The following is a 13,839-nucleotide window of genomic DNA, read 5'->3' as shown; positions in this document are numbered from 1 at the left end:
AGTGTGCCTCAGTTGACTCTATTCCTCCACTTGGGTGGTCCAGAAGATAGGGGTTCAGTACAAAAGGGAGTACACCTGCAGTGGCTCTAGCAGATACAGTCTTCTCAGCAAATTTCCCTGATGTCAGTATACCAGAAAATTGGGAACAAGGGGCAGTTAGTAGAGAAACTGTTATCACTGCAACCTCCTTTGTTTTCTCTAATACACCCTCTTGATATGTTCTATGTTCAGAGTTACCTTCCAGTTTGTCAGACACTGTTAGTCCAGCTCCTGGTTGACGAGTGTTTAAAATAAGTTAACCAATAAAAACCTCAGCCAAGCTCCAAATGAGCATCTGGCATTGGCTGTGTAGATGTTTCTGTGAGTAATGGCAAGCTACGGGAAAGCCAAGCCAGTATTCAGACATTACTTTTTGGCAATGGGACTTGCTGTGTTATTTCTCTTCGGTATTAACGGAAAGGGTCTGGCTTTTGTTTTTTAACCTTGTTGTTTCAATGCCAGAACAGTAGACATATAACACGAGTTAAAACAATAGCTCTTAAAAGATGTGATATTTTCTTTCATCTCCTGTTTAGTAAGCAGCCTTGGTAGTGCCATTTCATATAAAGAACTGCAAAAGTCACAAGGTCCAGAAATACAGTAATTCCAGCAATGACAAAAAAAATGACCTCCTTTGTCTTTTTATTGACTATAAATGTGGTGAAAAATGCCATTCCACATCCTCAGCCGTAACTAGTTAATTATTTTCTGTTGTTTTTTGTAGATGTTTCTAACCAACGTTAAGTAAAATGTACATTGTGGAACAAACCATCCATACAGTATATGCCATAATTACTGTTTAGCAATTTCACACTAGCAAAAATTTATTAAAACTTCACGACTCATTAATAGTAAGTGATCATAATCGCTTAATAGAAAAGGAAACTGAGCTAATGATAGAAGTGCTGATTAATGTTTTTGACCTTAAGACAGGAAGTCAAGTGAAATTAATGTCAGTGGGTGTTGAAAGTTAAGTTATTGTCAAGTGTAGATAGTCTGTAATTATAAGAGAAACACCCCAATTACACAAATTTTGTGTTCTCATCCAGCAGAAAAATATTCCTTTTCTATACTGAGTGGCATTTTTAAAAATCTCACTGCTACATTTCAAGTAAGCGCAAGATCGCCTCTTTTATTATAAAAATTGGTTAAAAAAAGAAGTTATCTAAACATGCATATATATGCTCACTTCAAGAGGCACTCTCACAGCAATACTTAATGTGCTAGCTACCAAGGGGCATTATATGCAGCTATTTCTCTCTTCTTTGGTCAACAGGATTTCTTTTATGAGCTCAGGTTAAACGTTATTCAAGGGAATAACACGGTACAGCTCACCAGTCAGTTGCCTAATCACATATCAGGTACTTGGGCACCACTGGACCTGACAGACGACTGTTTCTACAGCCAGCTGTGTACCTGCAAAGCATCTTCCTCAGCTTCGCATCTGGCTGCTTCTGATGCCCACTGGGGCCGTAGCAAGTGGTGGCATTTGAGGCGCAGCAGGCGCCGGACTGCACTAAGGGGTCTTGTGACCCGCCGCAGGTCAGATGTATGTGGCAGTGTAACATCTGTGTAGACCCCAACGTGCAAGGGTCGCAGTCTCTGAGGTAACACAGGTACCGGGTTGCAAGTGGAAAAGTCTCCTGCTTCAGCCGTACATTTTTTTTTTTACATGTGCTTCTTTCTTTTTTTGAAATAAGCCACTACTTTAAACCAGAGTCACCAGGACATGCGCATTCTTAATTATGCCACAGCCCTGTGCTCTACGTTTAAGGAGTACGAAGGTTCAGGAGCCTCTCACAAATCGGTCTAATCCTGCCCCACTGAAGAGGTTGAATGGAGATGACTCAGCCTTTCACCCCAAAACGCAAACTTCTTTCCATATGCTAACTCAGGTTGCTAGCACTCCAAAACTCAGTTTGAATCATCTTCCTCAGATTATTCAACAACTCCCATGACGGGCAGAGAAGGAGAGACAGTTTCTTGCAAGTATGAGCAGAATCCTGGCTACGTGTTAGTGAGCTTTAAGTTCATTTGACATCAAAGTCACAGAGGGAAGGACAATCCCTTTCTAATAATGTCACTCAATATTTAGCCTACCTACATTTGTATTAATAATAAAGCCCTCAGGCAGTGAGTTATGTGCAGCCATTGATCTGCTCAAAACAGCACTGCATTATTGACAAATATTGTTTTTGGAGACAAATAAAAGCTAAACTGTATTTATAGCCACCAGATTCTGACCTCTGACAAACAGGCAAATATCACTGCTCAGCCAGGTCAATACTACATTTGAGGCCTCTCCAATCCAGAATAAGGCCAGCAGCGGATTCGTGAATGTAGATTTATTTTTTTTTTATTTTTGTTTTTATGCTTGTATATCTCTGTGTGTGTACTTTGTGAGACACTTTTGCAACAGCCTCTCTTTAAGATTTTTGCATTAACGTCTCTTTTGAAAGCAAGAGGGATGTGGTACACACGCAAACCCAGAGATAAAGACCATCTGTTTAGCTAACCTCACTGAGAATGTTGGTGGAGTGTTGTTCTTTTTTTTAAAAATATATATACAATAGCAATTCAGAGGCTTGAATGCCAGGTCCTTCCAAAGCAACTGACTACCACTCTTTATTTTATAATGCTACGAAATATAAATGTGTTTTTTATTAAAGACTCTCTGAATTATGCTTTCTACCTCAAAGCAACATATTTTCTAGCATCCTCTTTGGAAAAAAAAAAAAAACAAACAAAAAACAACTCCCCCAAAAACCTCCTGCACAATTACTTCGGAGCAACATTTCCCAGTCCCTATTTTGTGCTTGTTCCTAGCTGTTGCTCTACAGTTTTTTTGTAATTAATATAGCTAAAAAAATTCGGCGATGCAGAATTAGGGTGTGTAATTTGCATTCAGGGCCAAAAAAGACATGCGTATCACCACAACAATTGAGTTTATTGTTACCAAAAAATTGTTTCTGGACATCATATTCCTGTCTCTGAATGTAAAACAGAATCCAGCATGAAACAGACAATAACACAGACAGGTTTTGTTGCCAACACACAGGAGCTCTGCAAGTGTTGGGGCTGGCCGACTGCTCGGGCAGAGTGGTTTGGAGAGCTGTAGGAGCATACTTGGAAAATGGTCGAGACCACCTTTCAAAATCCATGTCCTAGACAGCTGAGACCCTCTACTGGTTTAATGGCACACTGGAACTGCATCTCTAAGAAAACTCCTCATGGGAAGCTGGCCAATTTGCCCCTCTAACATGTCCATCATATGCCTGCTTGGAAGACGCCAAACTGCTTTCTTCATCTGCTTGCCAGGGTGTCATTTAAAATGTCTCTGCATAACTCAACCCATGGATCTATAAATGTCATTAAAGGTGGATCACCCGGCTTATCTGGGCATCACTAGACTTTCCTAACATTCCTACTGAAAGTTAGACAAATTGCCTGGTGAGATGAGCATTGTTGGTTTAACACCCAGCAACCAGGGCAGTGGAGAGAGAACGCAGTTTCTTCGCGAGGACACTGGTCCTCTCTGTCACGACAAGAGATTGATGCTATGAGGCATCATTCTTTATTAATGGCATAATATATACATGTGGAAGAAGGGCAATGTGGCACAACGGCTTATAACTGTGCACCTTCTAGGCAGACCCCTGGTACTAACTTACCCGGTTGGCCTTTGTCCAGTAAAAGTAGCCCTGTTGCCATTATCTCTCAGCCCAGAGGGAAATTGTCAAAGGGAGCCTACGTGAGCATAGTAACAATTAAAATTAAAAAAAAAATAAAAATCAACAAAACAAAACCTAAAAATCAAACCCACAGACGATGTACACAAAAGAACCCATCTGGTCATGCATAGCTGGCTGCTTAGTGGTGTCGAACACAGCTTGGCTTCATCTGTCCCTGGAGAGGCTGCTGCTCAGCGAGTTTGTCATGGAGCTGTACCTCTTGAACAGAGGCTTCACTGCTCTCCCTCCCTCCCCGTTCTCGTCTTTCAGAGCGCTGGTGCTGTGGCAGCATAGAGAAAGAAGGAAAGCAAATAGAAAGCAAGCCTAATGCTAACTCGTGCTGTCAAATATTTTGATTGCTTTTGTGCATCACATTCCCCATCTCTGTGTCTTTCTTTGAAATGGTTAAACACTTAGAGCTGGCACTGCAGGAGCTGAAGTACCTGCAGCGTTTTATGCACAGGACCATAATAGCAGCAGAGTGACTCCTAAATCCAAGCAACCTCAATAGGTGGCCCAGGAACTCAAGCTGAGCTGTTGGATGCTCCCACACAGATTCTGCTGCCTTCCCCTGCCACCTCAGAAACACAGATCATCTGAGCAGCAAACGATGCCAGGACAGCTAAACATCTCCTCCTGCTTGCATCAATCCCCATGCAACTCTAGCCCCTTCTGGAGCTGCCAAAACATGACAGTGAACATGTAGGACAGTGACCTGCTGCTGTGTTAGTTGGGAATTTTTTTTCCAGCCCTAAAGAGCAGCCTGTTCATCTTGGATTAACCTGCATTTCTACCACTCCCGTCTTTCCTTCTTGCACCCTGCCCCCAAACCTTGCTTCCCCTCTCTGAGGCAACCGCAATTGAAACTATTTTGGTTTAAAATGGTAGGAGGCTCTGGCCTGCCCTTTGCTGCGCCGTTTTCCGCAGGCGGGTGTGACTGCTCTTTGCCCAGAATATATTCATTTGTTAAGTCCCAGCTTGAATAGGAGTAAAGGCTGCAATAATTTTCCTGGTTTCTAGTCATCAACACGAGCAAGTGCATCATGAAGGCTTGTTTGTCCACCTTCCCCTTCCAGCACACTCAGCATTTCCTAAAACATCCCCCCCTGCCCCCGCAGACCCTTTTGTCTTCGGAGCCTTTGCAGCTCTTTTGCTCCCGTTGTGTGAAAACAGGAGGGAGCCCTTCCTTTCTGGCCTGCCACGATGAAGGGGCGGGATGGGTGTGGAGGCGTGTTTGCCTGCCAGAGAGCCAACAAGTATGAATAGGGCCAGCTGGCGACTCTTGCGCCCGTCTTTCCATCATTTCCATCTGATATTCCCTGCTCATTGTAATTTTGCAGGCCACATTCACTAACGCAAAAAGACTAGGGAGCAAGCAAGTGCACGGATATTTAAAGGGAAAAGCTTTATTTCTTATTTTCTTAGATCATAGTGGACTGTAAAACAACAGGGAACAATGAGATCAACCTTTAGTAAGCTTGTTTTGCCTTTTTTTTTTTTTTTGCCAGTCAAGCTTCCTTTTTTTGTATAAATCAAAACAGAACAACCAACCAGGAAATTTTTCTCACAAAAACATGCTTTTTAATAAAAAAAGAGAATAATGTTTATTGAGAAGGACTGTTTTCTGGATATGTACAATACTAATGCAGGAGGATTATGCTAACAGAAAATGCCAAACATCATGAATTGACTTCCAAAGTGTGGACGGTCCAAAGAGCAATGTCCTCAGAGCAATGTCTACGTAAGTCAACAGGAACAAGTGAACAGTGGTTTGTTTTTTTCTTTACAACAAAATACCAGCCATTATGACTGAAGACCTGACACATAATAACCTGCAGTGAGATGTACAGAAATCCATTAGACAACATAGAATTTACACAAGAAGGTTACTGTTTGTGCAAGAATTTCCTCCAGAAAATGGAAGCATGTTCTAGACAGATAGTTTTGTAAAAAGAGAAGAAAAAAAAAAAAAGAAAAAAAAGGCAGGAAGATACTAACATTGGATATCCTCAGTTCACAGTGAATGCCAGTCTTCCTGGGTCCAAATGCTACCTGTTACCTTTATCTGCATCCTTTCTGCCTACCCTCAATTAATCCCTTTATCACTGCAATGTTACAAAAATTACTTTTACCTGAGCCTTCCCCTGCTATTTCCGCTTTGCTGCAGCTCTTGTCAACTTGCACTTTACACAAAAAGTGCAAACGTAGACATACCCTCAGGTGAAAGACACATACACCTTCCCAGCATGAGCGGTACTAATCATGGCTAATCATTTCAGCACTAAGTAACGCTACACAAAACATCATACAAACCCTGTTAAGCAAACTCAGTAGCAGTAATTTTGGGGGAGGGGAGAATAGAGATTAATAATTGCCATCAGTTAATTTTCCCATGTGTTGCAGTGCTTTGAAGCAATTTCTTCCGCTGCCTGCTTTTTGGTTTTATTTTTTTTTTCTTATCCAGAAACACTGGAGGGTACTAGGGAGAGGTAAGAGGTTGATTTTATGCCTCACAGAGAGGAGGCAATATAAAATTCAAGACCATATTTTTGCTTTCAATTTTTACCTCCACTTACTTTTTTGTATGAGCAGTGTGTGACTCAGCTCAGCCCGGACTGCGCACACCCAACGGCCAGATGCAATCCGCTGCGGGGGTTTGTTCCATTTCTAAGAAGCCTTACAAACACTCTTCCTGAATTAACTTTCACTTAAGGGTTAAAGTCTTTGTCCCACCCCAAAGCATGCAGAGGATGTCATTACTAATAATCAGGTTTGGGGATGTGGGAAGGAGACCCTGTGCTCCCATCAGCTGCATTTTGGTTAGCATATTCCTGAGAGAACTGCTTCACCTCTCAAAAGCGGCAACAGTTTCCATGGGCCAATTCATAAAGTCAAAGAAAAAAAAGTATGATTTCTCTGTCTTCTACCTAGCGGGACATAAATTTCTATTTCTCAGCAGTGTACTCTCTCCAGTATCTTCTGCTAAAATAAATGGCGGTTCCCGAAACAGTAATTTTTGCATCTTCAGGCTTTCTCCTGTTTTTGACAAAAGCTTCCTTCTCTCATATATATCCTATTTCATAAACATTATCAGGAGAGGACCATGATGTTTGAATTTTATTTTGAAAATTACTCCAGAGTTTCAGCATATTTGCTGGCTTCTGTGCTTGTCGGAGTTCACATGTTAGTGCCCACTGTGGTCCTGCATTATGCAGGTGGCCAGTAAATACGGACTGAGATTACTGACCTGAGATGGAGTTAGGTTACTCAGACTGATACCAAGAACTGGGTGGCATCAGTCAACCATCTTCAGCTCTTTGGTGCTTCCAAGGAGATCGAATGAACGAACTCAGAAAAGGGTGGAGTAGGGGTTGTACTTCAGACAAGAATAAAACAGTAAAAGATGTAACATTTTTGCACTTACAAGAGCAGGACTTTGAATGTCATCTCCTACTGTCAAAGCAATGTCCAACTGAAGGAGTCATGAGGAACTTTGCATCATTGGTACCAATGCTGGAAAACAGCTTGACACGAGCTGGCCAACATGGGGAGTAGTGTAATGCCACGACACCATCTCTAATTACTTATGTTTATCCATAACATCAATTCATAGAATGAGTGGCTTGAAGAAACCTGAAAACAAACGTGGCCTCATTTACTGGAAGCTGAATCCCCAAAACTCCTGCTTAGTGTCATAAGGACTAAAGATGCTGGCCAGGGGGGATTCAATGCTTTGGAGGATAGAAGTCCGTAAGAGGTCAATTATTGTGGTATTTTGGCAGGAGGAATTTGAAGAAAATTGCCCTTAAATCTGTGACTCATTTCCTCCTGGATTCTAGGAAATTCTCCTTTTGACAGATTAAAAAGTAGTGCAAAAGAATTAAAGTGTGTTGGAATAACTAAGAGCAGGGGGAAAAGGGCTAAGGGGAACCCTTGCTGAAGTGGGATCGGGTTTGGCTGCTGTAATCTAGGCAGCAATTAAGTCTAAGCGTGTGCATGGCAAAGTTCGGCTATTGGCAAAGGTAAAAAAGCAGAAACCGCAGCTGCCCTGGTTAACTGTGCTCAGAGAACTTTAGTGAGCCGTCTAGATGGTACCAATTTATAATACCACAGTCTATATTGATAAGAAATGCTACTGAGTAGGTGGTTGACCCTGTGCTCTTTTAAACTTCAGATAACCTTTAGGCCCATCTTGAATTTGTTGCTCTGGCTTTTATAAATGATAAAAGAGATGGAGCATCTAAGTAGGAGTTGCAGGACTTGGCTTCTGATTATTGATGTGACCATATCTAATATGTATCTGTTAAGCATAACTGTCCCCTGAAGGCAAACATACTCAGATGAAAAGAACACGGAACAAAGGTGTATGAAAGTCCAGATAATATTGAGTTAAAAATGGGAATTCACCACCCTCCCTGATTTTACCTTAAAAATGGACCCATCAAAATTTCCCAATGAAACTTCTTACTCTTGAAAAAAAATACTGCTTAGTGAGACTTTATCTATTTGGCTGAAATTCTAACTGGAAAATACATTAGAAATATTTAAATATTTCTAAAAGATTGCGAGAGTTTAAAACTTTTTAACCCTTATTCAGTACCAAACTAAATTTTAAATTCCATCTGGGGAATAGCAGTATCATGTTTTAGCTTGTTCTAGTCAAACCTGTGCTAAACAGATAGAATAGGAACTCGCAATTTCCTCTCCCTGTAAAGGTGTTGGTCGTTCAGTAGATATATATTCCTGATCACATTTTTTTTTTTCTCAGAAGCGAAGGCTGTAATTAAAAAAAAAACGAAACAATACTGAGGCAAATCTATAAAGTGGATTACTGTAGAGTATGGAGAAAATGACCTTCTGAAGTTAAAGGAGAAGGTGAAATAGCCAATAATTGAAATGTCATAGGAGGAACTGAGCTGTTAAGAAAAAGCAAATATTTAAAGATGAGAAATATTTAACAAGTCACTGGATTAATTTCTCTGCCAAGTTCATCAGAAGCAAATATATTTCTATTTGATGTCCCTGACATCAGGTAGAATCTGACTAACCCTATGGGCATAAAACAACCTTGGAGGCCTCTTTAGCCCAGAATAGTTTTAATGCAGAAGTCCCATCAGTGAATGTATATTTTTCAGTGAGGTAGATCCACCTTGGTGTTGAAGACAAACAATTGCATTTTATGAAAGAAAGTTATAATTGCTGTACAGATAACTGCTTATTCTTCCATCTTTTACTGCTTGCTCTGAAGGAGCTGCTGTTCTAGCAGAATCCAGCTCTTTTATTACAAGCTAAGTAAGAGATACTCCTGTCACTTAACATACACAAGATGTATGTCCCTTCCGGGAGCTGTTCTGAGTTTTGCTCTTCTCCTTCACTGGTTTCTCACCATCTCTCCTGCATGGAAATATCATCGTGATTAAGCCAACAATCACAAATTAAAATCAGATTAAGATTTCAAGGTGATTCCTTCTCTGTTTTCTTCATCTCCAGCCTAATTGCACAGGCTTAGCAAAAGTGTATACTTTCATGTTTTCAGTCAAACTGCACCATCCCTCAAATTATGAACAGCCTCATATTCAAAAGGTTGTGTCTTAGAGGGACATAATTTCATTTAAAAAAAATGCTGGGAATAGGTCTCCAGACAGAGTCTGTCTATGCAATGCTTTGAAATGATTAAGAATTCCTGTTCCTCCTAATTCTTCCTAATGACACAGTGGGAATGAAGCTGTTCAATGGGAAGCGGCAGTGCCCCAGTGAAGACGGATGGACGGCTCCTGCTCAGTGCTCAGGACCTCCCTCCCCATTCTCTTGAAGCAGCTGGGATCGCAGGGAGCCGCGTCAGTGAAGCGAAGGCTGCGTTCCTCGTTACTGACCAAATCACTGCGCAGACACTCCTGCAGGACTGCTGCCCGTGGGTGGATGTCAGCACCTGCACTAGGGCAGGGGAAAGCCTCAACTGCTATTATTTTAACTAATATCTGAAAGATTCGTCTTCAGTGCCTTTTTCATTGCACTAGCTTGTGGAACTAATATCTATGTTAACACTGCAAAACCTTAGCCCTGTATTTCAGTTCAGTCTGAATTTTATCTTTGTGCGTACTACTTTTAAGAAGAAATAAACAAAATAATCAGGTTATTTAACATGGCAGAGTATACACACTCCTAATAATACTAATGACAACATCTGTGCCATTACATTAAATGAAAAAGATGATTTGTGTATGTTTATGGTAGCCCATGATTTAATTTACACACAACTGAATTGGTTAAATTTACAATTTAAACAGTAGATGATCTGTATGTACATCTTGTAGTTGGACGGTTCCTAGATTATTGTTATGTTGATAAAATTAATGTATTAAAGGAATATATAAGGCCCAGCCTAAGCTTGCTCATTAAAGACTCAACACATGGCATTTTAGTGACTGAAAGGGAGGAAAATTAAACAATTTGCATATTTCAGTACTGTAGCAAACGACTGCATTGACAAGGTCACCATGCTAAATTGACATCATCCACACCACATCCAACTTCTAAAAACCCTCCAATATTTGCATGGTGATGCCTGTAAAAACCTCATCAAGTGTCAGACTCTTAAGGGTTTTTTCCCTTCTTGCCTGTTTAATAAGCAGTTTATTTTTTTTTTTGATTAAGAATTCAGTATGCTTTTAATTTATACAGGAAAAAAAGCTTGAGTGGTCTGGTTTTTTGGTGGTAACATGGCGAGCTGTATAAAACGCCATTTCTTCCTCTACTACATACATAATTGTATTTCCAAAGGTAACTCTCATTGAGTCAGCTAACTAGCAATTTCTTTTGTAATCAGAACCTAATTAGGTTGTTGTTGACAGTATAAGTGATCAATAGCTTTTATTCTGGATCACACAGTGTCAAAGCTCTAATAATTGGTATTAAATGTAACAGAGATACTGTAATCAAACCAAATATAAAAAAATCTTCAAAAAGTACGTACTATACTGGGAGGTTATTAAAATTCCCGATACTGCTTAAAATGTTTAATGTGCTGAATACAAATGATCTTTTAAAGAAAGCTTTGTGGATCAAAGATGGATTTAATAATTGTAATGTTTATGAATTTGTTTTGAAAATATTTTTAATTGGATAATGTCAGACTTTTGAATTATAATGCTATGTTCATTAGCATTTCAATATGTTATATTATCAACTCCTTTTGACATAAAATAATTTGATTTATTTTTTAAATCATGAATCTCGTAATCTTTTTTCTGTTGTCACTAGTTTTCAATAATTTGATTAGCTTCTACAAGAAGAGCAACAGGAACCACATGGGCTTTGCTGGTAATGATGTGCTATATATTTCTTCTGTGAAAGCAGCTTTGATGCCTTTGAAAGTAATTTGCAGTTTCTTACCAGTACAGAATTAAAGAGTAATATTGTCTAATTTGTTATGTTCAGTGGCACAGAGTATCCTAGAATTCTATCACACACACAGTGCTTTGAAACCTATGTTATTTGACCATAATCAAGAGTACATAAGTGAATTTCAGAATTTATGACAGTGTTTGTTATTAGCTAAGAAAAAGATCAAAAGATGAACTTGTCAAAAGGTTTAATAATCTCTTAGTAAGATGTGTATTCTGCACACTTCCAAACTTCATTGCAGTTTATAAAACAGTAATTGTACTTTATAGTTGTATTGCAAATAACTGATCTGGACTTTTCAGAGCAGGCCTGGGCATAATTGTGTAAGTCTCAATGTAAATCTGTAAATTCAACATGATGAACTCCCTGCTTGGTAAAGTTATCTTCTACTTTCAATAGAAACAAAAACTGATTACTGTTGATCATTTAGACATAACTGCTTGTAACAGTCAACAAGCCATCACAGTAAGGTATAAAGACAGCCCTTAGGAGAAATGCTGCCTATTTGATGACATTTAAAGCTTTAAAGAATTCCTTCTAGATACCACAGAAAATCATCATGAGCCAGCACAGGCTGTCAATGTCACTGAATGAAAACCAAAGCGATCAAATCATGTATACTGGCAATATTGCCATCCAAACCATTAAAACAATTTATGGAACTGGTCTTGCAAACAGTTCATCATGTCAGCAATGCCAAGGTCTGCAGTATGAACTACCAGGGTGAGAAAAGCCTGTCACATGGGTGGGTGTGCGTGACGCTGCCTTGTAATTGGATCAACCATCCTTTTGTGTTGATTTTAGCAGTCTAAGAAATAAAACACAGTTGAAATGATATCCTACTACCTCTTTTCCCTCTACAATATTGTGATAAGAGAAGTAAGGCATGAAATTCCGGTAACTTTTTGAGCTGACGTTATCAGCTACGTATAAACAGATAATGCTGTTTTAGTAGAGCAAATAAATTGTATGTCATTTTTTATTAAACAAACAGTATAATAACTGGACTATATTATCACAATGGAAGCATAGAAGACCATAGACTGTACAGCTGAAACCCTGAAACAAAATTTGTTTCTACCACTTATCCTCAAATTTAAAGAAATGTATCTTTATCAAGTTTTCACAATGGCTGCTTCTTGTTAAAGAATCTTCACCCTTGTTAAGGCTAGATGATTATAATTAAAAGATAAATGTACTGTTAGAAAGTTATATGCCACACTATTTTTATGAGAATTTAACTGAAAGACATACATTATACCTGTATGCGAATTATAATGGCTTCTCAGGAGGGAACGCAGAATCACTTACAGTACATAAACATTTAAAGAGGAAAATGCTAATACACTGAAAGAGTTTAACATCAGTAGCAATTTATCAAATGAAGATGTTTCATAAAGTCCACTCTCTGGGAGAACATTCACCATTAGACAAAAGCCTGGCATCCTTGATAGTCTGAAGTTCAATCAATTTGACAACCAAAATCATTCAATGAGATAAATAGGATCTTAAGAAAACTGCCATCCTCCTTCTTGGGTAAAAGCCAGAATTAAAATAATAATTATTAAAATAATCCAACCAGGTCGCTTTACAGGCAAATTTACACACTGTCTCTTTAAAACACTGCATGCCCAAAAGCCTTTTGGGTTTGGAATGTAGCACTGCACCAAGTATTTCACAAAGCCTCTAAATATCACAAGAAGCTTTTTTAGAGAGAAAAAAAAAAATTCCAGCTGACTGAAACTGTTCTAGCAGGAGTGCCTCAGCTTAGCTCCCAGACCTGGAATTCCAGATAAACAACAGAGGACAGGAAACAGATTTTTTTTTTTTTTTTTTTTTTTTACAAGTCCTTTTGAAACGCAGCTACAAGACGACTGATGAGCTTAGGGACAAACAGAGTGAGAGTGCAAGTGTCATCAGAGTGAGCGGTGTGCTTAGATAGAAGCTTCTAGGAAGAGCAAGTGAATTCTCCGAAGATATGTGACTGGTAGAGACTCCTGCTGTGTTGTCTTTCCCGATAGCATTCTGCAAGACACAATACTTTCCTTGGTCACCATTACACATTTTCTTTGCAAAAATATTTAAATCTACATGATGAAGTTCATTTTTTGTTCACGTCCCACCCTCCACTGTTACCTGTATATCACTGTCACAGATTGAAAGATACAAAAGGCATAAAACCAGATGTCACAAGGATTTTAAAGTGAGTTTAAAGGATAAAAACTCCAGTACAGCACAATTAAAAAAAAAGAAGAAAGTATTAAAGAATCCCTACTTTAGCAATGGTCCCATGTGTAAAACCTACCCTTGTTAAGTATGGCAATTTTTTTAGCGATCTGTGTTTATCATGCGAGTTTATTTTAAAAAGCAAATGCAGGGTGCACAGAGAAACTGCAACTTCTGCACAGTCAACAGAACAACTTTGTTTAACAAGTTACTTCTGGATAACAATAAATAAAATCTAATCCATGGGATCAGAAAAGACAGAGTTTTCTAGCTTATGAAAAATTTCTTTCTAACGCCTTTTTTCCCTTGATTGCTGCATTATTTACATTCCTTGTCCTCTTTGCTACCAATAATTAAACAGTTTGTATATGTAAGTACAGATTGGCAGATTATAGTGAACTATTTAAGGAGGAGGTGTAGCAAGAATATGTCTCATTGT

General features: G+C 39.1%; 1 protein-coding gene across 1 annotated transcript in view; it reads right to left on the bottom strand.

The window, feature by feature from the left end:
- Positions 1-5,160: 5,160 nt before the first annotated feature.
- The window catches only part of GFRA1 (GDNF family receptor alpha 1), a 152,447-nt gene continuing 143,768 nt past the window's right edge, over positions 5,161-13,839 (bottom strand). Inside the window, 1 exon segment of the mRNA XM_030030973.2 lies at positions 5,161-13,199. Coding sequence (XP_029886833.2) covers positions 13,038-13,199 — 162 coding nt within the window. The 3' untranslated portion in view covers positions 5,161-13,037.

Source organism: Aquila chrysaetos, chromosome 11 (assembly GCF_900496995.4).
Source record: "Aquila chrysaetos chrysaetos chromosome 11, bAquChr1.4, whole genome shotgun sequence".
Taxonomy (NCBI): domain Eukaryota; kingdom Metazoa; phylum Chordata; class Aves; order Accipitriformes; family Accipitridae; genus Aquila; species Aquila chrysaetos.
This window is presented reverse-complemented; position numbering and strand designations above follow the sequence as displayed.